This window comes from Nicotiana tabacum, chromosome 22 (assembly GCF_000715075.1).
Source record: "Nicotiana tabacum cultivar K326 chromosome 22, ASM71507v2, whole genome shotgun sequence".
Classification (NCBI taxonomy): domain Eukaryota; kingdom Viridiplantae; phylum Streptophyta; class Magnoliopsida; order Solanales; family Solanaceae; genus Nicotiana; species Nicotiana tabacum.
In genome coordinates this window covers 103,009,952-103,033,363 of record NC_134101.1, presented here as the reverse complement: position 1 = coordinate 103,033,363, position 23,412 = coordinate 103,009,952, and the positions used below count along the sequence as shown (strand labels likewise).

Genomic DNA, 23,412 nt, shown 5'->3' with positions numbered 1-23,412 from the left:
GGTGCACTTATGTGAGTCCATCTCTGGACTCGCAATTTCAAGACGGATATGGAGTCCACCCTAGCCCTGGTATGGGTAACGCTGTCGGAATTGCCATGGCACTATCATGACTAGGCAACTTTGGAGAGAATTTTATAACGATCCGACCGGTTGTTTTGAATATCTACACATTGCTTGGTATTTTGAGGGCTCGAGTATCTCCGCAAATGTATTATAACTTGCGTAAATCATCGGGATTGATTTTCAAGTTATCCGAAATCGATTTGGAAGAATGAAGTTTTTGACCTCGGAATGGAGTTTTGTCAGTTCCATTATCTCCATTAGGTGATTTTGGACTTAGTAACACATCCGGATTGTAATTTGGAGGTCCGTAGTCGAATTAGTCTTGAAATGGCAAAAGTTTGATTTTTTTTAGAAGTTTGGTCGGGAGTGTAACTTTTAATATCAGGTTCGGATTTCGATTCTTGAAGTTGGAATAGGTCCGAATTGGCAAATGTTACTTGCGTGCAAAATTTGAGGTCAATTAGAGGTGATTTGATAGGTTTCGGCATCGGATGTAGAAGTTGAAGTTTCAAAGTTCATTGATTTTGACTTGAGGTGTGATTCATCATTTTGAGGTTGTTATGTGTGATTCGAAGCTTTGAGTAGGTTCATTTTGTCATTTAGAACTTGTCTGCAAAATTAGGCGCCATTCGGAGTTGATTTGATATGGTTCGGATGCTCGATTGCAATTCTAGAAGTTCTTGAAATTTAAGTTAATCTTCATACGTTTTGGCATTCAATTCATGGTTTAAGAGGTTATTTTGATATTTATCGTGCGAACGAGATCGTATGATGCTTTTAGACATGTGTGCATATTTGGTTTAGAGCCCCGAGGGTGTTGATTGGTTTCAGAATGATTTTTCATAATTCTTGAGTGCTGGTTCTGATTTTGTTGCATTTGCGTTGTTTTGATCGCAAATGCGAGCCTCGCAATTGCGAAGCTGGGCTGTAGGAGAAGGATTCGCATTTGCGAAGAATTTTCCGCTTTTGCAAAGGACCAGCACTCGCATTTGCGACCAATTTGGTCGCATTTGCGAAGGCAGCAAAAATTCCAAATCTTCACATTTGCGATACGTTGTTCGCATTTGCGACATCTGTAGCCTGTTAAATGCTGAGAATTCCGAGACTTAGCTTCATTTTATTATATTTTGAACCCTAGCTTCGATGAGAGGCGATTTTGTGAAGGGATTTTCATACCAAATAATTGGGTAAGTGCCTCTAATCAATTTCCAAATATATTTCATGATTTTATATAAGATTTAACATCAAATTCATAAGAAATCTATAGAAAATTTGGGGATTTCTTCAAAATTTTAAAAAATAAAAATTTGGAATTTGAGAGTCGAATAAGACTCGGATTTGAAAACAAAATACATATTTGGACTCGTGAGGCTATGGGTAGTCAAGACCTACCCTTGGATCCGGGTTTTGACCGGGCGGGCCAAGAGTTTGACTTTGTTGACTTTTTGAAAATCTAATAAAACCCACAACTTTATTGATTGAAATTATTTTCTCTTGCATTGCGTGGTGTATTCAAGTCATCGTTGGCTAGATTGAGCTGGGCGGAGGCAAATTTGTAAAGGAAAAAGGCTAGATTGAGTGTTGAGTTAGCCAAATTGAGGTTAGTGTTTTGCCTAACTTTATTGAGAGAATGTTTCCTTCTATTTGTCATTGTTTGCTAAATACGGGGGTGATACATGTACGAGGTGACGAGCGTATATGTATGTGCCAGGGTTAATCATGCTCGGGGGGAGGGGGTGGATTATGTTACATTATGTTTGTAGAATTTCGTGACCTCCTGCTTCATGCCTTACTTCAATCTTAGATACTAAGGACACAATATTTAATGATAAAAATCAAGTCTTAGCTTATTATAACTTGATCAAACTTGACGGAAATTCTGAGAATACCTTGATGTGTCTAATTCAGTCATCTGTATGTGAAATCATTACTACATTACTACGACCGATATTCTTGAGATACTCGACTCTATACTTGCGTTGTGGATCATTTGTGAGATTTGTGGAAGTATTTTAATAATACGGTTCTTGAGGGTTGTTGAATCATTGTTGACATGGAAATTTGTAACTCAGATTTGTTTGGAATATTTGTTAAAATACTCTCCTTGATGTTATTTATGTTTCCTGCCTTGTTGTCATTGATATACATATGCTTGGTAAGGAAGAGTGTAAAGCATGAAGGGTGATTCCGTGCTATTGTTTATACATTATCATGTGAGGGAGAGTGTAAATAACGAAGGGTGATGTCGTGCCATATTATTGAGAGTAAAAGCAGGATGGGTGATGTCGTGCCATATTATTGAGAGTAAAAGCACGAAGGGTGATGCCGTGCCATGTTATGAGTGTGTAAAGCACGAATGGTGATGCGGTGCCATTTTATTTATACTTTTATGCTTTTATATCATCGTGAGGTCATGGCACAATGGGTGTTTTCATGCAGGCGAGGATGAGGGACATGCATTATGTTGTGATATATGTTTTCCCGTGTATATGTTCATGTATTTACCTTGAGCTGTTATTGTCGCAATCTCAGATCTGATACTTGTTGCTATTGTTCCGTCATTTATATCTATATCAATTATTGTTGTGTCACTCATATCTTCTGTTTGTTTAACTTGCAAATATCATGCCTATTTCCCTACTTTTATAATTACACTCACGTCGTATATATTATGTTGCACTTTAGTAAAAGCCCTTTTTCTATGTTAGTCATTAATGCCTCTACTTGTTAACTTGTAAATATCACGTGTTTCCTTCTTATTTGTTATACCTGTATTTAGGCCTTCATCATGCTAGCTAGTTGAAGCTGATATTCCTTGTTTCCAATTGCTATCGTCATTCACATGCTTTCTGCTTAGTCTTCTACTGTTGCCCATATGGTAATCCTTGTTCATTATTGCTACTTATGTATTTCCTACCTTGTAATTCATGTTAGCAGTATTTCTGTCATCTGGTTGGTTCACATATATTGGGTGAGGATGAGATAAAAACACGAAGGGTGTTGCCGTGCAATTGACTTGATATTTGAGTAGATCCCTCATGCTATGAAAGTTAAGAATTGACTATTGTGGTTTATTGGTTTCATTCTAAGGAAAGGATTGGTTGAGGTATTTTAAGATGCCAAATTGTGATGTCTATTAACACTCAGTTCTTGTTTTGCATATCCGTTTTCATGTTTCTTCTCTATTATATTGTGGTATAGTTCTATTGCTGATTCATAATGCAAGTTTTATTAGAAAGTGTCTTTTAACTAAAAAGCATCGTCACTACTTCGACGAGGTTAGATAAAATACTTACCAGTACATGGCATCGGTTTTACTGATACTATACTTCTGTACGATGTGTACAATTTTTGGAGTAGAGATGCCGGTGATGTCGGGTGCTGACTCTGAAGATGTTCGTGCTTTATGGATATAACTTCCACTTGTCCTTGGTATCTTAGGGTTTGCTAATTTGTTTATGTAACTTTCAAATAGAACGTGTAATTATTTGTATCAATTTTGCATATTCTAAGTCTTAGAAGCTCATGAGTCGTACTACCAGGTCTTGGGTAAATTTGTAAATGTTCAGTTATTTATTCTCTATTTTTTTATAATCTCAGTTGAGTTGTATTTTCTGTTAGTTGTCTTACCTAGCGGATTGAGTTAGGTGCCATCACGACTTGTGGTTTTTGGGTTGTGACAATGTGGTATCAAAGCGCTAGGTTCGTCGGTTCTACGAGTCATGAGCAAGTGTCTTGTAGAGCCCTGCAGATCGGTATGATGACATCTATACCTATCTTCTTGAGGCTACAGGGAATTTTGGAAAAATTTCCCTTTCTTCTTTCCTTATCGTGCGACCTTGTTTCAACTTAAAATCTACGATTTTAACTCTTCCCGATCGCTCAGTATTCGCTATGTGCCGACGATTGGTAATTCTACAGATGGATTACTATGGGCTATGGATGCTTGATTATCACCGCATTGTGTTGTCTAGCCTCAGAAGCATATGCAATGTTAAATCTTCTAGTCATTCATTTGTGGTATGAGGCGGGTTCATATGTCTGGTTGGTAAGCACAGATTTGGGATGATTGGCCGGTAGCTTGGCTATTGTGACTAAGGTGGGTTCATGGTAGGGTGTCGATTTGAGTATAACAAGTAGGCCATCTCCTACATTATGAGATTGGATCGTGTGTTTCGTATGAGGTTTCCATTCAGTGGAATGCATATGTCATCATTTCAGAGCATTTGGGAAGTGGTTTGATTATTGCAATGATGAGTACGCGCTTGGCAGAGTATTCGGGGTGTTCTATGATCAGCATTGCATGAGTTTTTGAACTATTCGTCTAAATAGCCATGCGGGATCGGGGCATGCTATGAAGATATGGTTTCTTTGGGTGCTAAAGAAGTGTTCTATGGCTTCGAGCTAAGTGGTGGAGTACGCTAATGACGATCGGATTGTAGGATCATGGGCTATATCAGTTTCCGGACCGATGGATTGCTTGGTTATTTCTTCAAATGGTCATATGCTAGTGAAGCACGGGTTGCCTGACGCGTATTAGCTACTTATTGAAGATCAGAGTGAGATAAGTGGTTATTGGGAAGGTTCTGGCAAGTTCCAGGTCTTATGTAGCCTTTAAGGACTTTTGAATTTGTCTATGGGTAGGCTTGAAATCGGTAGTGAATGGTTATTAGATCGGCGGTATTTCTTTGTCAAGAAAAGGTCTACATGTCAAGGTTGGGGTGATACAAGAAATGTCTTCGGGTCCCTAGGAAGTTCCCTCAAGGCGGTCATATCAGATTGAGTTACTTTCAGGTTGGTAGTGTGCGTGACTCAGTTGAGTTAGAGGTGATTGGTTCTGATTACTCGATTATGTGTTATTGAGTTCCGAAGAATTTATCATGGTTATGACCATGGTCAGAGTTGATGTTTTCTACAGGTATAGGAGCTATATTGCTTATGGTTTAAAGTTGACTATGAGACTTTCATACTGTTGTGAGTTAGCATGTTAGAGGCGATGCACTGTATGGAGTTGAAAAGTTGCATGCACAAGGTTGCGATTTAGTTTTAGAGGAAAGTATATGAGTTCTTGATGTCTCAGAGAATTTTGGATGTTTAAGGTCTTGTTGGCACTATGTATTTCCACCAGGGGAGAGTTCGCCTGTTGGCGGGTACAATGTGTTTTGACTTATGGGTGTTTTCCATGAGATGATGGAGTATGAGTTACATGTCAGCCATTTGAGTAGCAGTGTTGAGATTTGGTATGAAGATTTTGGTATTCGTGAGGCTCAGAGACGAAATGTTCATGTTGGCAAACTATTCCTTGATTGCGAGTTGTGAAGAAATGTTGAGGATTGGATGATTGATAGTAGGTGTTACGGAAAGATTGTGACAGACCTTTGGATGGTTAATTACATGTTGGGGATGATCGGAAATTGGCTTGGGAGTTGCTTTTGAGCCTAATGAGAGTGTGTATTCTGTATCGTATTAGATTTGCTTGCTCTTGCACAATTGTTGCCACATGTATATCATCAGGCATAAGGGATATTATTTGCGCCTTGATTTATGTTATATGTTTCTCTCTTATACTATGATGGGTTGTGAGGGTCACATGATTTTTCACACGCATATTGTGATTCAATTTAGGCCTAATGGCACTATCGGTAAGGTGGCTTTCGTGATGTTGATTTGCTTATTGCACCATAGTTGTGCTTGCCTTTCTCAGTATTGTTTGTTCCTAATAACTTTCCCATAGTTATATTTTTGTGCACTCGGTTATAGTTGATGTTGACGCACATGTGATCAGTGAGCCCGAGTATTATGGCTCGATGGGTACCCTATGTGGATTGATATGATGGGAACGGGTTGTACGCCGCAACGAGACAGTGATGAAATGTTACTCCTTATTAGTATTTTGTGTATTTTGCTTTCACCTTGTTGAAAATAGTTCATAGTAAAATGCTAAAATTTCCATGCCTGTTTAACTTGCTTAGTAGTTTTCTTATTTAGTTTTATTACTGTTTGTTTACCTTGAAAATGGTAATTACAATTAGATTTGATTTTGTGGTTCTAAAAATATGTGATCTGTTTTTATGCTATTGTTAGGTGATAGATGATAAGTGTAAGACTGGAAAATGAGGTAAGAACTCGAGAATAGTATGTTTAAGCAAACCAAACGGCTGAGAATCGGGGCCTCGAGCCTGATTAAGTGGGTCCTTGAGGTCGGGCTCGATACTGAGCTATGAACAGCCGATGAAGGGCTAACAGTATTGAGAGATTTGATGAAGGTTCTTACTGACCAATAATTAGCAATAAATGAAGAACAATTAATAGAACACAATAAATGTAAGCAATAAATGTAAGTACAAAAATCAAGAGAATATGTTTAAGTTAGAGGGCAGAGAGAATGTTCTTGTATTGAATGTTGTAAGTGATGTTCTTCCTTTAGAAAATGACAAGGGCTCACTTTATATATCAGGGGGAATCCCAACATAGTACAAATGCATTTATTATAAAGATATATAGTTGGTACAACTATTTAATGCCTCGGTACGGGCTTGAACTAGCCTAATAGACTTGGTCAGCATTAGTCACGTGCCTTGGGAACTTCCCGTTAGTCCATCATAGCCACTGATTTGTACTGCATGGAGGTCGGTCATTGAGAACCCTCGGGGTTGAGCCCCGAGCTGAACTTCGAGCCTTCCGGGGGCGGTCTTTACGAGGTGCCTCAACGGTCACAAAATCAAACCCTCTAATTTTTGTCTTGTTACTGTTTTATGTCATGTTTGAATTATTACTTGTTAGTGTACGGAACCGAGTTGTGAGGGGCTCCATATGATTGTTGTTGATACTTGTTGGTGTGGCTGCTTGTATTGGCTGAGATGAGGTTTCTAGACATGAGATTTCCACTATTGTATTGGGGTGAGGAAGATTTGGAAGAATAATATTATATTTTGATGAGGATTTGGGCAATGGCCATGGTTGGATGAGTGAGTTTCTTGGCTTATTGATTGGATGAGTGGTTAAGCGGTTATGCATGTTTCTTCCATCATCGGTAGGGTATGAAGGTTTTGAACGAGGTTCTAATCGATATGTAGTTTGCTGCCGGCACCTAATTTGTTTTTGGGCAGTAATGGTGGTCAACAGTTCCTGCTATATGTGTCAAAGTGATGGGGTATATCATGTGATTACATCTTAAGTTATGTTTATGATTTGATACAGCTTGTTCAGACTTATATAGTATGTATATGTGGGATTCGGGTCTTGTAATGAATTCTGTATGATTGATATTGGGTTCTAAGGTTTCAGGACCAAGGTTGAAATAAGGATCTCTAATGGTGTTGTGTTGGCGGGATTTTGTGGAGGAGGGTGGCGTGGGATCACCCCTGGGTTGATTCTTAGTAAGGTTACACCGGGATTTGATAGCTTTGGAATGACTCCTGGCACGTTCGAGGACAAATATTTGGTTAAGTGGTGGAAGATGTAATGACCCGACCGATTGTTTTGAGTATCTGCACTACGCTCGGTATTTTGAGGGCTTGAGTATCTCTGCAAATGTATTATGTCATGCGTAAATCGTCAACATTGGTTTTCAAGTTATCCGGAATCGATTTGGAAGAATGATCTTCAAGATTTAAGTTCTAAGTTGGAAGAATTGACCAAGTTTGACTTTTTACAATATAACCTCGGAATGGAGTTTTGTCAGTTCTATTATCTCCATTGGGTGATTTTGGACTTAGGCGAGCGTCTGGATTGTAATTTGGAGGTCCATAATCGAATTTGTCTTGAAATGGAGAAAGTTGGATTTTTGAGAAGTTTGACCAGGAGTGGACTTTTTGATATTGGGGTTGGATTCCTATTCCGGAAGTTGGGATAGGTCCATAATGGCAAATATGACTTGTGTGAAAAATTTGAGATCAATTGGAGGTGATTTGAGAGGTTTCAGTATCAGATGTAGAAATTGAAGTTTCAAAGTTCATTGATTTTGACTTGAGGTGTGATTCTTTGTTTTGAGGTTGTTATGCATGATTTGAAGCTTTGGATAGGTTTGTTTTGTCATATAGAACTTGTCTGCAAAATTTGGCGTCATTCAGAGTTGATTTGATATGGTTCGGACGCTCGGTTGCGATTCTAGAAGTTAATGAAGTTTAAGTTACTCTTCATGCGTTTTGGCATTTGATTTGTAGTTTTAGAGGTTATTTTAATGTTTTGATCGCCCGAGCGAGTTTGGTTGATGTTTTTAGACATGTGTGCATATTTGATTTAGAGCCCCGAGGGCTCGGGTGAGTTTTGGATTGGTTTCAGAATGATTTTTCATAATTCTTGAGTGTTGGTTCTCGTTTTATCGCATTTGCAATGTTTTGGTCTCAAATGAGGCCATCACTTTTGTGAAGGAAACCCCACAATTGCGAAGCTGGTATACAAGAGAAGGATTCGCATTTGTGAAGAATTTTCCGCTTTTGTGAAGGCAGCAGAGATTCCATATCTTCGCATTTGCAAGGTTCGCATTTGCGGGATTCGCATTTGCAAACCCCATGTCGCAAATGCGACATCTCTAGCCTATTAAGTGCAGAAAATTCCAAGATTTAGCTTCATTTTCAAATATTTTGAACCCTAGCTTCGATGAAAGGCTATTTTGTGAAGGGATTTTCATACCAAATCATTGGGTAAGTGCCTCTAATCAATTTACAACTATATTTCATGATTTTATATAAGATTTAATAACATAAAATTCATGAGAAATCTATGGAAATTTTTGGGGATTTTGTCAAAGTTTTCAAAAATGAAATTTGGATTTGAGAGTCGAATAGGACTTGGATACTAGACTCTATACTTGTGTTGTGGGTCATTTGTGAGATTTGTGGAAGTATTTGAATAATACGGTTCTTGAGGGTTGTTAAATCATTGTTGACTTGTAAAGTTGTGATTGGGATTTGTTTGGAATATCCGTTAAAACACACTCCTTGATGTTATTTATGCTTCTTGCCTTGTTTTCATTGATATACATATGCTTGGTAAGGAAGAGTGTAAAACACGAAGGGTGATGTCGTGCCATATTATTGAGAGTAAAAGCACGAAGGGTGATGTCGTGCCATATTATTGAGAGTAAAAGCACGAAGGGTGATGCCGTGCCATATTATTGAGCGTAAAAGCACGAAAGGTGATGTTGTGCCATGTTATGGGAGTGTAAAGCACGAAGGGTGATGTCCTGCCATATTATTTATATTGTTATTCTTTTATATCATCGTGAGGTCATGGCACGATGGGTGTTTCCATGCAGGCGGGGATGAGGGACATGCATTATGTTGTGATATCTGTTTTTCCCGTGTATATGCTCATGTCTTTACCTTGAGCTATTATTGTCGCAATCTGAGATCTGATGTGACTTGTTGCTATTATTCTATCATATATATCTATATTAATTGTTGTTGTGTCGCTCATATCTTCTGTTTGTTTAACTTGCAAATATCATGCCTATTTCCCTGCTTTTATAATTACACTCACGTCGTATCTATTCTGTTGCACTTTAGTACAAGCTCTTTTTCTATGTTAGTCATTGATGCCTCTACTTGTTAACTTGTAAAGATCATGTGTTTCCTTCTTATTTGTTATACCTGTATTTAGGTCTTCATCATGCTAGCTAATTAAAGCTGATATTCCTTGCTTCCAATTTTTGTCATCATTGACATGCTTTCCACTTAGTCTTCTATTATTGCCCATATGGTTACCCTTTTTCATTATTGCTACTTACGTACTTCCTACCTTGTAATTCATGTTATCGGTATTTCTGTCATCTAGTTGGTTCTGTTATACGTATATTGGGTGAGGATGAGATAAAAGCACGAAGGATGTTGCCGTGCAATTGACTTGATATCTGAGTACATCCCTCATGCTAAGAAAGTTAAGAATTGACTGTTGTGGTTTATTAGTCTCATTCTAAGGAAAGGATTGTTTGAGGTATTGAGGATGCCAAATTGTGATCTCTGTTAACACTTGGTTCTTGTTTTGTGTATTCGTTTTCATGTATTCTTCTTTATTATATTGTGGTATAGTTCTATTGCTGATTTGTAATGCAAGTTTTATCAGAAAGTGTCTTTTAACTAAAAATCCTCGTCACTACTTCGACGAGGTTAGACAAAATACTTACCAGTACATGGGGTCGGTTGTACTGATACTACCCTTCTGTACGATGTGTATAGATTTCTGGAGTAGAGTTGCAGTTGATGTCAGGTGCTGACTCTGAAGATGTTTGTGCTTTCCAGATATAGCTGCCACTTGTCCTTGGTAGCTTAGGTTTTGCTAATCTATTTATGTAACTTTCAAACAGAATGTGTAATTATTTGTATCAGTTTTGCAAATTCTAAGTCTTAGAAGCTCACGAGTCGTACTATCAGGTCTTGGGTAAATTGTAAATGTTCAGTTATCTATTCTATATTTTCTTATAATCTCAGTTGAGTTGTATTTTTTGTTAGTTGGCTTACTTAGCGGGTTGAGTTAGGTTCCATACGGCTTGTAGCTTTTGGGTCGTGACAATTTTATAACCAATTGGCCTATTAACCAATTGGCCCAATTGGACAAAGCTACCATAGCACGTACAAGGCCAAAAACAACCAAGGTGAGGGTGGAGATTGACTTGACCAAGCCTCTATTTAAGGAGATTGAGGTGTACCTCAAAGACCGTAATGGGGAAGTGGACATATTCGATCATATGGTGGAATATGAACATGTACCCGATTTTTGGTTCTATTGCGAAAAATAGGGCCATGTTGATGCCCATAGTAGATTGCAATACCCAAAAGTGGATGGTCCTGCCCAACAGGAAAGGCAAAAAAGGGAAAAAGGATGTGATAGAAGAGTATGAAAGGTGGATAGAGGTTAAGAATTCAAGGAACAACAAGAAGAAACAGAACAATAATCAAAAGCAACAAGGAGATACAATAAAGCCAAACAAGCGAAGCAACCAATAACTGATCATGTATTGGAGCAAACAGACCAAGAAGTTAGGCCAATGGAAGTACTACCAAATCAACATCAGTAATCTATGACAACTGACAGGAGGAGAAACAACACAAAACAATGATCCCTTATAGGGATAAATCAGATATCAAGGTGAAAACAAAGAAAGACAAAAAGAAGAAAAACAAGAGTGGACCAAAGAATAAGACAAAGAAGAAAAAAAAGGGCCAAAATCACAGCTCCTAATCAGGTTAAGGAAGAGGTCCTGGCAAATCTGTCATGACCCAAAATTCACTAGTCGTGATGGCACCTAACCCAACCTGCTAAGTAAGCCAACTAATAACTGTCCAATTCCAATAATAGTAATAAGACAATCAAACAAAGGAATTATCTAAATCTTAAACATTTCCCAAGGACTGGTAGTACAAATTATGAGTTTCTAAGAATAGAGTTTACAAAGCTGATATATAGTAAATATATCTTCTGTTTGAAAAGTACATTAACAGAGTTTTATAATATAAGGCTACCATGAACAAAAGGAAGCTACGACAGGGACGTAGGTACATCTTCAAATCTAGCTCACATCGAACACAGCAACCTCAACAACCAACATCTACACGCAATGTGCAGAAGTGTAGTATCAATACAACCGACCCCATGTACCGGTAAGTAACAAACTTAACCTTAGGTTGAAAGTAGTGACGAGTTGGAACATAGGCAGGGTCCAACGCCAATAGCCAACAACAATTCATAACAACGTAAAACAATTAAATAAAGAGTAACTTAGAGATAAACATGCTCAGTTGTTTCATAGTGTTTTGAAAATAGTTCCGCTTTTCAAGTATATCAGTGGAAACTCAACACTTTTACCGAAATCGTCGAAAATACAAGTAAGTTTGAATGCTGAGTTTTCCCAAGAATTCTTTCAACAATAAATATGATGTTTCATTTTCTCTCTAGATAGCAAGTGTAAAATACCTCTCGATGCCTATATGTCAATATATGTGAGAAGTCATGAATGACGTGATACCGTACAGTATGAGAAAATGCATCTCTATGCATGTATGTCATGTGCATGTCGAATGCGATGCGACTCAGTGATAGAACCATATGCATACTCTCAGAGTATCAATTCACTCAATCCTCCCAGTCAATAAATCCTTATAGTCACTCAATCCTCCCAGTCACTCAGTCCTCCCAATCACTCGGCACTCGACACTCGCACTTAGTAGGTACCTGCGCTCACTGGAGGTGTGTACAGACTCCGGAGGGGCTCCTACATCTCAAGCGCTATATCAAGTCATTCATGGCAAAATCAATGAAACATGTTGCGGCATACAACCCGATCCCATAAATATCCTCACAATCAAGCCCTCGGATTCACTCAGTCATCAACCTCTCCAGTCTCTCGGGCTCTCAATGCAATGAAACTAGCGCGACAATAACGATATGATGTATCAGTAAATAATAGCAGAGACTGAGATATGATATGCATATGAATGCATATGACTAAGTATATAAAGCAATGAAAACTGATAGCACAACAGCATAAATGACCTCAGTGGGTCCCAACAGGATAAGCATGTAGCCTAGACATGGTGTCTAGCATGGATAACAGCTCAATAGCTGAAGTACGTAGAAATTTCATGATTGCACAGTATCACAGAAATAACATAGTCACAATTCACACGGTGCACACCCACACGCCCGTCACTTAGCAAGTGCGTCACCTCAACACCAATGACATAGAACATAATTTGGGGTTTAGAAGAGTTACTTACCTCGAACAAGCCAATTCCAATATCAAGCAAGCTAAGCGATGCTCCAAAACTGCCATCACGCGTGTAGCTACCTTTGAACGGCTCAAAGAAAGCCAAAAGAAACTTAAATACATAAATAAAGCCCAAGGAAGCAATTCCAAATGATAAAGATCGAATCCTAAATCAAATCCCAAATCCGTCAAAAAATCACAATCGAGCCCGCATCGCAGAACCCGACAAAACTCACAACAACCCATTTAGTTACTAGTCCAACCATACTAGTTTCACTCAAATCCGACTCTAAATCGATGTTCAAAACTCAAAAATTTATATTATGAATCTTTAGGCCAAACCCCCAAATTTCTCTTTAAAATTCATCAACCAATTGCCAAAAATAAAGACAGATTCATGGAATAAGATCAAAACTAAGTGTAGAATTCGAACCCCAATCCTTGTGATTAAAATTGCTCCAAAAATCGCCTCAATCCGAGTCCCATATCTCAAAATATGAATAAAGAACAAAACCCTCGATTTTTATAGCTTCTGCCCAGAACATTCTGCATTTGCAGACAAATAGTCGCTTCTGCAACCACCACATCTGTGGTAAAAACTTTGCTTCTGTGAAAATAGCCTTGCCCTGAAATCCCCGCACCTACGGATGTCGAATTCTACTTCTGCGAAGCCTTATGCACGTGCGAGTCCAAATCTCGCATCTGCGGGCACGCAGGTGCGCTATAAAAATCTGCTTCTGCAGTCTTCCTCACCCAGCCTCTTCTTATTTCTGTGACTCCACTAACGCTTCTACGGCCATTGCACCTGCGTAAACCAGCCGCAAGTGCGGTCATACGAAAACCAGCAGCTCCTTAGCAATGGAAACATGAAGAAAATGATCCTAAATCAATTTGAAACACACCTGAGCCCCTCGGGACCATGTCCAAATATACCAACAAGTCCCATAACATGATACTGACCTACTCAAGGACTCAAAATACACATAACAACATCAAAACGATGAATCACACCTCGATTCAAAAATCAATGAACTTGAAACTTCAACTTCCACAACCGATGTTGACTCAAATTTTGCACACAAGTCACATTTGACATTATGGACTTGCTCCAACTTTCGAAATTGGAATTCGACCCCGATATCAAAAATTCCACTCCCGGTCAAACTTTCCAAAATTCCAACTTTCGTCATTTTAAGCCAAACTCTACTACGGACCTCCAAATCATAATCTGGACGCTTTCCTAAGTCCAAAATCACCCAATAGAGCTAACAGAACCATCACAAATCCAATCCGAGGTAAAATACTAAAAAGTCAAACTTGGTCAACCTTTTCAAATTTAAAGCTTCTAACTGAGAATCATTCTTCCAAATCCATTCCAAATCACCTGAAAACCAAAATTGATGATTCACATAAGACATAATACTTCATACGTAGCTACTCATTCCCTCAAACAACCGAGCGAAGTGAAAATGCTCAAAACAATCGGTTGGGTCGTTACATCCTCCCCCACTTAAACATATGTTCGTTCTCGAACGTGCCAAGAGTTGTTCCAATGGCCATCAAATCGCCATGTAACCTTACCATGTACATACCCGGGGGTGATCCCACGTCACCCTATCCTATATAGGTCTGATAACATAACATAACTGAAATTTCATAATTCAACCTAGCCCATAAACCTTAGAACCAAATCTTTCACATCCGAAATTTTCTATAAAATCGAAATCTCGCATCTACACACTATATAAGTTCGAATAAGCTGTATCAAGCCTTCACCATAACCCAAGATGTTATCACATGATATACCACATAACTCAAATACTCATAGGGATAATTTCAAATCACAGTAGCTGCTCAAAACAACCCAATATCGGTAATAAACCTCATATCAAACAAAGCCTCGTTCTAAAAACTTCGTACACTACCGATGATGAAAGAAACATGCAGAATTCATAACCATTCATCAGATCAACAAGTCATGGAGCTCTATCTCCTTCGACAAGAACTATAGCCAACTTGTAAGCTGACTTTCGATGTTATACTTCCAAATATACCACAATCAAATCTGATAGTATCCATTCTAGTTCCAATGACCTCATCTCATCCAACACTACCACTCTAGTGACATGACACATCAATACAATCTAAAGCCACATTCCGTGCAATTTGTGCACCAAATAGCAACATTCCAAATGTACTCAATCATGAAAAATGGCTCAAATAAGAGAACAGTCTCGCCAGCTTACCATCACAACGCCACGCCAAGGGCTTATCACACATCGTAGAACCAAAACGCACGAATCCAACACAAAGAGTCGTATCTCAACATAACTTCATTGCGATGTGTAACCCTATCCAATCACTGGTTTATATGAAATACCCCAACCACCATGCTCAAAATCAATAACCACGCGCAATTCGACATCAATTACCCAAAGTGCATTGCCATAACCACGGAGAGCAAACAACACATTGCCACAACTCGGAAAGAACATAGCCAATGTGCAATTAATCACGCAATACCCAAATACTCATCTCACTCAAATTCCGCTATAAAGCCCAAATAGCACCGCACTGTAAATGCATATAACCAATGAATAAAAACTCCTCGTAGCATAGAAGAGTAACTCATTGATCATTTCAAAACACGAATAAGCTCAATAATAACCTAATGGCACATCCCTCAACAATAGCAGTATAGAGCCAACCAATCCGGCTCGGTGTCGAATACACATCCTCATTGGGCCTGTCAATAGACCCCAAATCCACTATGGTCACCCGCAATTAGATACATAACCCTCCGAAAGTCCACAGTGACTGAATCATAACACATACTATCATCTGGCTAGCTTCAGCCACAACTTCACAATCCATAACCATGAAATAATCTACTCATGAGAACTCCCAATCTCCAAATCCATAGAGCCCTCAAATCACCATATCTGATCCCTACTCCACCGTCCGAATATCTAACACATCTCTCATACACGATCATGCCATGAGGAATACTTCTAAAATTCTTCTGTGCCACAGAGCAAAAATTGAATATCAGCAGTTGATCAACTAAGAGAGTGTTGCATATCAATGAAGTATCCATAAATCAAAATACATTGCCCCTTCTGAAATGTATACTCTCATCAAACCATACCAAATCATTTACCTAGTCATCTGAAACCGTCCATGCTGTCTAAGGACTCATGTCCTTCCCTTCAAAATTGAACTGCGACCTTACATATGCAAATCTCAATCTTACACAACACACTGCATATACCATGCTATCGTATGAAAAATACGAGAACTTCGTAATCCACTCTGAGTCACAAGCAACTACATACTCAACTAGCCAAGAACTTTCCATTTGATTTTATCCAGGAGAAAATCACTATACACCACCTGCTCCTCACGCTAGTAGGAAATATACTCCTCGAACCGTGGTAGAAACTATTGAGATCTCTTCGAAACCCATTTGCACCTAATTAAGCCATTAGAACCAAATCTCTCTAACTCAACCAAGCCACGCAAGTCGCCAAAACCCAAGAGCGTTGCCACGAAACACCTGTAGAAACTGACCATGCCATAAGCACCCAAAGAACCGATCATACCCTTTACCATACCGATTCAACCAACTACCAAGCTATCCTATTTCTCCGAGTTCCACCCGAATTACCTTTAAATTGATACTTCTCCTCACCATAATACCACAATCCTCAACCAAAACTCACCACACGAGACCCTAGCATAAAACCACACTGCCCTAAGGCTCATAAGCCGCTGAATTCCCTCTAAATCATCCTAAATCACTACAACTAATATACCCACTCTGAAGAGACCTTCTTTGATTTAGAGTTGTTCCTTTTACCTTCCTGATATTGAAATGTAGAGTCTATAATGATATAGAAATAATGCGAGTCTCGACACCATCCAATGTAATCTCTCAGATCCTAGCCATACACAAATCCGCAAAATTCTTAATTGCCACATATAAATCTTGAATTCATTAGAACAATTCTCGAGAGTCATCCACTCTTCTCAAATCTCAATTGCACCACCCAAACAGACCGAATGACCTATGCCCTATTTGCACACCAATACTCTAAGAAGTAATTCACATCTCTAAGCAACCAAATAGACCCCTACTCCCAGCACACTACATCCATCACGAATAACAAACTCGATCCATTCCATGATTCCCATATACCCAATGAGTGCAATACAACCCATATCCAAAATTTTCCTTACTCGAGTCATTCTCGATCTCAACCTCTGCAAGTCATAACTAATTTTCCAGTATACTTCAAACTGAAACAAATACAACACATAATCGTGCAATCAACTTATCAATAGCGGACTCCCCCACTTGGATCCAAGCCATAGATCAAAACACACAATAACTCACAATGCCCATACTTTGTTACAGCTATAATACTGCAGCAAGATTCAACTGAATCCTTTGTAAACTCATGTAACACAAACCACAGAATACTCCAAATTGTCCGTTGAGCTTGCATTCCTCCTAGTGATAGTCAGGTCAACTATTACCACTGGTCCTACTCAAATCGTACAAATATAACCCACTAGTAGAAAAAGAAAGCCTCCACACATCATCGTAAGGATTACATATCTGTAGACTACCCCGCACGTGATAACTCACCTGCTTAGCCTCAAACTAATATCTCTCTATACCCTTTCACAGCCATGACTAATACGCGATCACCTAATCTTCCTACGTCTGAACTCATCAACAAGACATGAAAATATAATTCATTCCACAATTAAAAGACATGAAAGATCCCTCAACACACTCATAACTCGAGACTATGTGTCACATCAAGACATAATCACGCTCCTAATAGTCCTTTCTACATCTCAAGCAAACTCTTTTCGTCAAATCCAATCTATCTGAACACACCTATAGTCACATCGTACTCACCATATAGCCATCCAACCACTCATCTAGTCACAAATTCCACTCATAGGGATGCTACTGGACATATAAGTCCAGAAGCACGTGCTCACACAATCAATATCGCTGTGCTCAAGCTACAGTCAAAACCCGGCCTCAAGTCCTCCATACTAGCCCATCATCAGCATACTGAAATCATATCTTGCACCTTATCCATGGAATCACAAGTCATCAATGCACAACTGATACCGAGTGCTCATGTGCGCATACAAATATGTGGAGGGAATTCAAAGAATTATGCTTCAAGCTGATTCAATGTTGCACGATAAGGAAAGAAAGATGGGAAGTATATCCTAAATGCCCTGTAGCGTCTCGAAGATAGGTATGGAAATCATCATACCGATCTGTAAGACTCTACTAGACACTTGCTCATGACTTGTAGAACCTATGAACCTAGAGCTCATACTAATCTGACACGACCCAGAATCCACTAGTCGTGATGGCACCTAACCCAACCCACTAGGTAAGCCAACTAATAACTATTCAATTTCAATAATAGTAATAAGACCATCAAACAAAGGAATTATCTGAATCTTAAACATTTCCCAAGGACCGGTAGTACAAATTATGAGTTCCTAAGAATAGAGTTTACAAAGCTGATATATAGTAAATATATCTTCTGTTTGAAAAGTACATAAATAGAGTTTTATAATCTAAAGCTACCATGAACAAAAGGCAGCTACGACAGGGATGCATGTACATCTTAAAATCTAGCTCCTATCGAACACAGCAACCTCAACAACCAACATCTGTACGCAATATGCAGAAGCGTAGTATGAGTACAACCGACCCCATGTATCGGTAAGTAACAAATATAACCTTAGGTTGAAAGTAGTGACGAGCTGGAACATAGGTCGGGTCCAACACCAATAGCCAACAACAGTTCATAACAACATAAAGCAATTAAATAAAGAGTAACTCAGAGATAAACATGCTCAATTTTTTCATAGTTTTCCGAAAATAGTTACGATTTTCAAGTATACCAGTGAAAACCCAACACTTTTACCAAAATCGTCAAAAATACAAGTAAGTTTGAAAGCTGTGATTTTTCCCAAAAATCCTTTCAACAATAAATATGATGTTTCCTTTTCTCTCTAGATAGCAAGTGTAAAATACCTCTCGATGCCCATAGGTCAATATGTGAGAAGTCATGAATGATGTGATACCGTACATCATGAGGAAAATACATCTCTATGCATGTATGTAATGTGCATGTCGAATGCGATGCGACTCAGTGATAGAACCATATGCATATTCTCAGAGTATCAATTCACTCAATTCTCCCAGTCACTTTGTCTTCCCAATCACTCGGCACTCGACACTCGCACTTAGTAGGTACCTGCGCTCGCTGGGGGTGTGTATAGACTCCGGATGGGCTGCTACAGCCCAAGCGCTATATCAAGCCAATCATGGCAAAATCAATGAAACATGTTGCGCAATGCAACTTGATCCCATAAATATCCTCACAATCAAGCCCTCGGCCTCACTCAGTCATCAACCTCTCCAGTCTCTCGGGCTCTCAATGCCATGAAACTAGCCCGACAACAATGATATGATGTATCAATAAATAACATCAGAGACTGAGATATGATATGCATATGAATGTGTATGACTGAAATATATAAAGCAATGAAAACAGATAGCTCAACAACAGAAATGACCTCAGTGGGTCCCAACAACATAAGTATGTAGCCTAGACATGGTGTCTAGAATGTATCACAGCTCAATATCACAAGTAAGGTCAGGTAACTACACAATATCACAGAAATAACGGAGTCACAATTCCCACAGTGCACGCCTAGACGCCCGTCACCTAGCATGTGTGTCACCTCAACACCAATCACATAGCACATAATTCGGGGTTTCATACCCTCCAACACTAAGTTTAGAAGAGTTACTTACCTCGAACAATCCAATTCCAATACCGAGAAAGCCAAGCGATGCTCTAAAAATGCAATCACGCATGTAGAAACCTCTGAATGGCTCAAAGATAGCCAAAATCAACTCAAATACATCAAATGAAGCCCGAGGAAGCAATTCCAAACAATAAAGATCGAATCCTAAATCAAATCCCAAATCCGACCAAAAATACACCAGGGCCCGTACCTCAAAATCTAACAAAACTCACAAATTCGACAACCCATTCTATTATGAGTCCAACCATACTAGTTCACTCAAATCCGACTCCGAATCGATGTTCAAAACTCAAAAATTCACATTATGAAATTTTAGGCCAAAGCCCCCCAATTTCTCTTTAAAATTCATCAACCAATTGCCAAAAATGAAAATAGATTCATGGAATAAGATCAAAACCAAGTGTAGGATACTTACCCCAATCCTTGTTATGAAAATTTCTCTAAAAATTGCCTCAATTCGAGTCCCACATCTCAAAATATGAAGAAAGAACAAAACCCTCGATTTTTATAGCTTATACCCAGCACTTTACGCATTTGCGGACAAATAGTCACATCTGCGGTAAAAACTTTACTTCTGTGAAAATATCCTTGCCTAGAAATCTCCACACCTGCGGATGTCGAATTCCTCTTTTGTGAAGCCTTACGCACATGCGATTCCAAAATCACGCATCTGTGCGCACGTAGGTGCGCTACAAAAAATCCGCTTCTGCAGTCTTCCTCACCCAGCCTCTTCTCACTTTTGCGACTCCATTAACGCTTCTCTGACTATCGCACCTATGCAAACCAGCTGCAGGCGTGGTCATACCAGAACCAGCAGCTCCTCAACAATGGAAACATGAAGAAAATGATCTGAAATCAATCTGAAACACGCCCGAGCCCTTCGGGACCACGTCCAAATATACCAACAAGTCCCATAACATGATACGTACCTACTCGAGGCCTCAAAACACACATAACAATCTCGAAATGATGAATCACACCTCGATTCAAAAGTTAATGAACTTGAAACATCAACTTCCACAACCGATGCCGAAACCTATTAAATCACGTCCGATTGACCTCAAATTTTGCACACAAGTCACATTTGACATTAAGGACTTGCTCCAACTTCCAGAATCAGAATATGAACCTGATATCAAAAATTCCCCTCCCGATCAAAATTTTCAAAATTTCAACTTTCGTCATTTCAAGCCAAACTCTACTACGGACCTCCAAATCACAATCTGAGCGCGTTCCTACGTCCAAAATTACCCAACAGAGCTAACGGAACCATCATAAATCCAATCTGAGGTTAAATACTACAAAGTTAAACTTGGTCAACCATTTCAAATTTAAAGCTTCTAGCTAAGAATCATTCTTCCAAATCCATTCCGAATAACCTGAAAACCAAAATCGATGATTCATATAAGTCATAATACTTCATACAGAGCTATTCATGCCCTTAAACAATCGAGAAAAATATAAATGCTCAAAATGACCGATCGGGTCATTATACAATCGAACAATGCTCTTAAACATTTTAGAGGACCAAGTGAAGAAGCTTTCATCCAAGAAAAAGTGGAGATTCAAATCAAAAATACCAGAACAAAATAATTTGCCCGAATTTAATTCCCCTCCTGGATTTACTAGAGATGGATCCTTCCCTTACTTGAACTTGAATGCAGTAAAGGTGGGGGTGAAACAAGGGGACAAAAGCTCAAAAATGCAATACCTATAAAAGTTTATGCTCGAACTCCAGGACAATCTCCAACACAAGGTCCCTTGGCAATAACAATAGGCCAAAAGGGAAAAGGCAAAGGGAGTTAGATAGAAGAAGTAGAGATGGTACTAAACACACAGGTGGATGTAAGGCTAAGTTTTGACAATGAGTTGGAAGAGGTTAAATCTGATGATGAGAATCTTAGAAGGCCTCATAGGGCATTATACTTCGAAAATACAAGGGAAACAGTATCATGAGTCTAGGAAAAAATTACAAAATTTAATAACCTCTCACCTAGAGGTTATCAAGGTTCTGCTGGTGTAACAAAAGGATGACCATCACCTAGGACAATCAAACAAATGAAAAAGGAGACAAAAATTTCAACCCCTAATGTTTCCCATGTATAACATGCTATTATGGAACATTAGGGGCATGAAGTCCCAAGAAGCCTTTGAAAGGCTAAAATTACTACAACAACAACATATATTACCTTTTATTGCCTTACACGAACCTATGGTAAGGTCAACACAAATTGAAAGATACAGACAATATTTGGGAATGCAACACTACTAGGACAATTGCAATAACAAAATCTGGCTATTTTGGTCATTAGACATATTAGTTAACATTCTTGAAGATGCAGAACAACATGTGACATGTCATGTGACCCTTACAATGTTGGAAACTCCAGTGCATGTAACAATAGTGTATGCTAAATGTACTACCCATGAGAGAAGACAATTTGGGGGAAGAATTGAGCTCTTGCAGTAATCATATTCAAGGACCATGGGCGGTGATGGGAGATTTCAATATAATTTTTGGCGCAAAAGAGAAGTTTGGGGGTAGACCATACTATTTGAGCAAGAGTTTAGACTTCATAAACTATTTAGATGATTGTGGTCTTCAGGATGATGGATATTATAGGGCTAAATACACATGGTATGACAATAGGGGTCCAACCAAAATAATTTGGAAAAAGACTTGAGAGACTTCTCATCAATTCAGAATGGACAGATGCACTAAATGAGACTTCAGTAACACACTTAGCAAGAGCTTGTTCAGACCATGCTCCCCTCCTGATCAACATGAAGGTTAAAGATACTTCAAATTTTTAGACTTTTGGGTAGAGCACTCAGAGTTTGTCCCTGTTGTTCGAAAGGTGTGGCAGGAACCAATAATAGAAAATCCAATGTGGATACTGCACCAGCAGTTAAAGAAGGTAAGCCATAGACTTAGTGGCTAGTCCAAGGAAGCTTTTGGGAATATTTATAAAGAGACAACAAAGCTGGAAACACCAATTGGTAGTCTTGAAGAAGGAATGGTTTTAAACAATTCTACTAAGAAAAGAGCTCAACTGAACAAGATTAAAGCAGAATATTACCAGTACTTAAAAATGCAAGATGAAGTTATGAGGAAGAAGGATAAAGCAAATTGGCTAAAAGATGGTTACAAAAACACCGCACACTTCCATGGAATTATAAACGGGAGAAGGAAAAGACTCAATATACAGAGGATTAAAGATGATAATGGTGTATGGAGAGAAGGGAAACAGGATATTGCAACAACATGGATTGAATATTTTCGAAAAATCTTCAATCATAATTAAGCTTCAGTAGATTTATCAGTTCTGAACTACATAACATCAAAGGTCACTGTATGCGGCCAAAATCAAGGAGCTCGATTTCGAAATCTTAGATTGGGCTATGAGTTCGAACCCGGGAGACTCGAAGTGAGGGGCAAATTTGGCTAGGGACACTTACCTCGAGGAAGCTGAATGAAGGCCAGACACGACTTACACTTAGTGCAGCATAATCTCGAAGTCAACGGGAACTTCTTTAGGACATGTGGATCAGTGTATTAATTATAGGATAAGGGTTGTACGAAATGGTATAGGTACGTAGTAGGCCGATATACACATGTACTAATAGGATTCTTTACCTTTATGATCAAGGTACTATATTGGAATTTTCTCCTCCTATATAAAGAGGACCCCAATCATTTTGTAAAGATCAGATCATTTACTGCAATAGAACATTCTTATTCTTTTCTTGTTTAATGTGCTCAT

General features: G+C 38.8%; 1 protein-coding gene across 1 annotated transcript; it reads left to right on the top strand.

The window, feature by feature from the left end:
* The first annotated feature begins 22,074 nt into the window (after nt 1–22,074).
* Nucleotides 22,075–22,953, top strand: LOC142176003 (uncharacterized). Its single transcript, XM_075243034.1, has 3 exons — nt 22,075–22,286; nt 22,439–22,566; nt 22,622–22,953. Exons 1-3 carry the CDS (start codon nt 22,075–22,077, stop codon nt 22,951–22,953), a joined length of 672 nt encoding a protein of 223 aa, XP_075099135.1.
* Nucleotides 22,954–23,412: the final 459 nt, after the last annotated feature.

Excerpts from the sequence above, each read along its gene's own strand:
- LOC142176003 (XM_075243034.1), top strand. The coding sequence starts at position 22,075 with ATGAGAGAAGACAATTTGGGGGAAGAATTGAGCTCTTGCAGTAATCAT. Across the intron at positions 22,287-22,438 it reads TATAGGGCTAAATACACATG|GTTAAAGATACTTCAAATTT; the intron begins GTATGACAATAG and ends ATCAACATGAAG. Across the intron at positions 22,567-22,621 it reads TGCACCAGCAGTTAAAGAAG|AGACAACAAAGCTGGAAACA; the intron begins GTAAGCCATAGA and ends ATATTTATAAAG.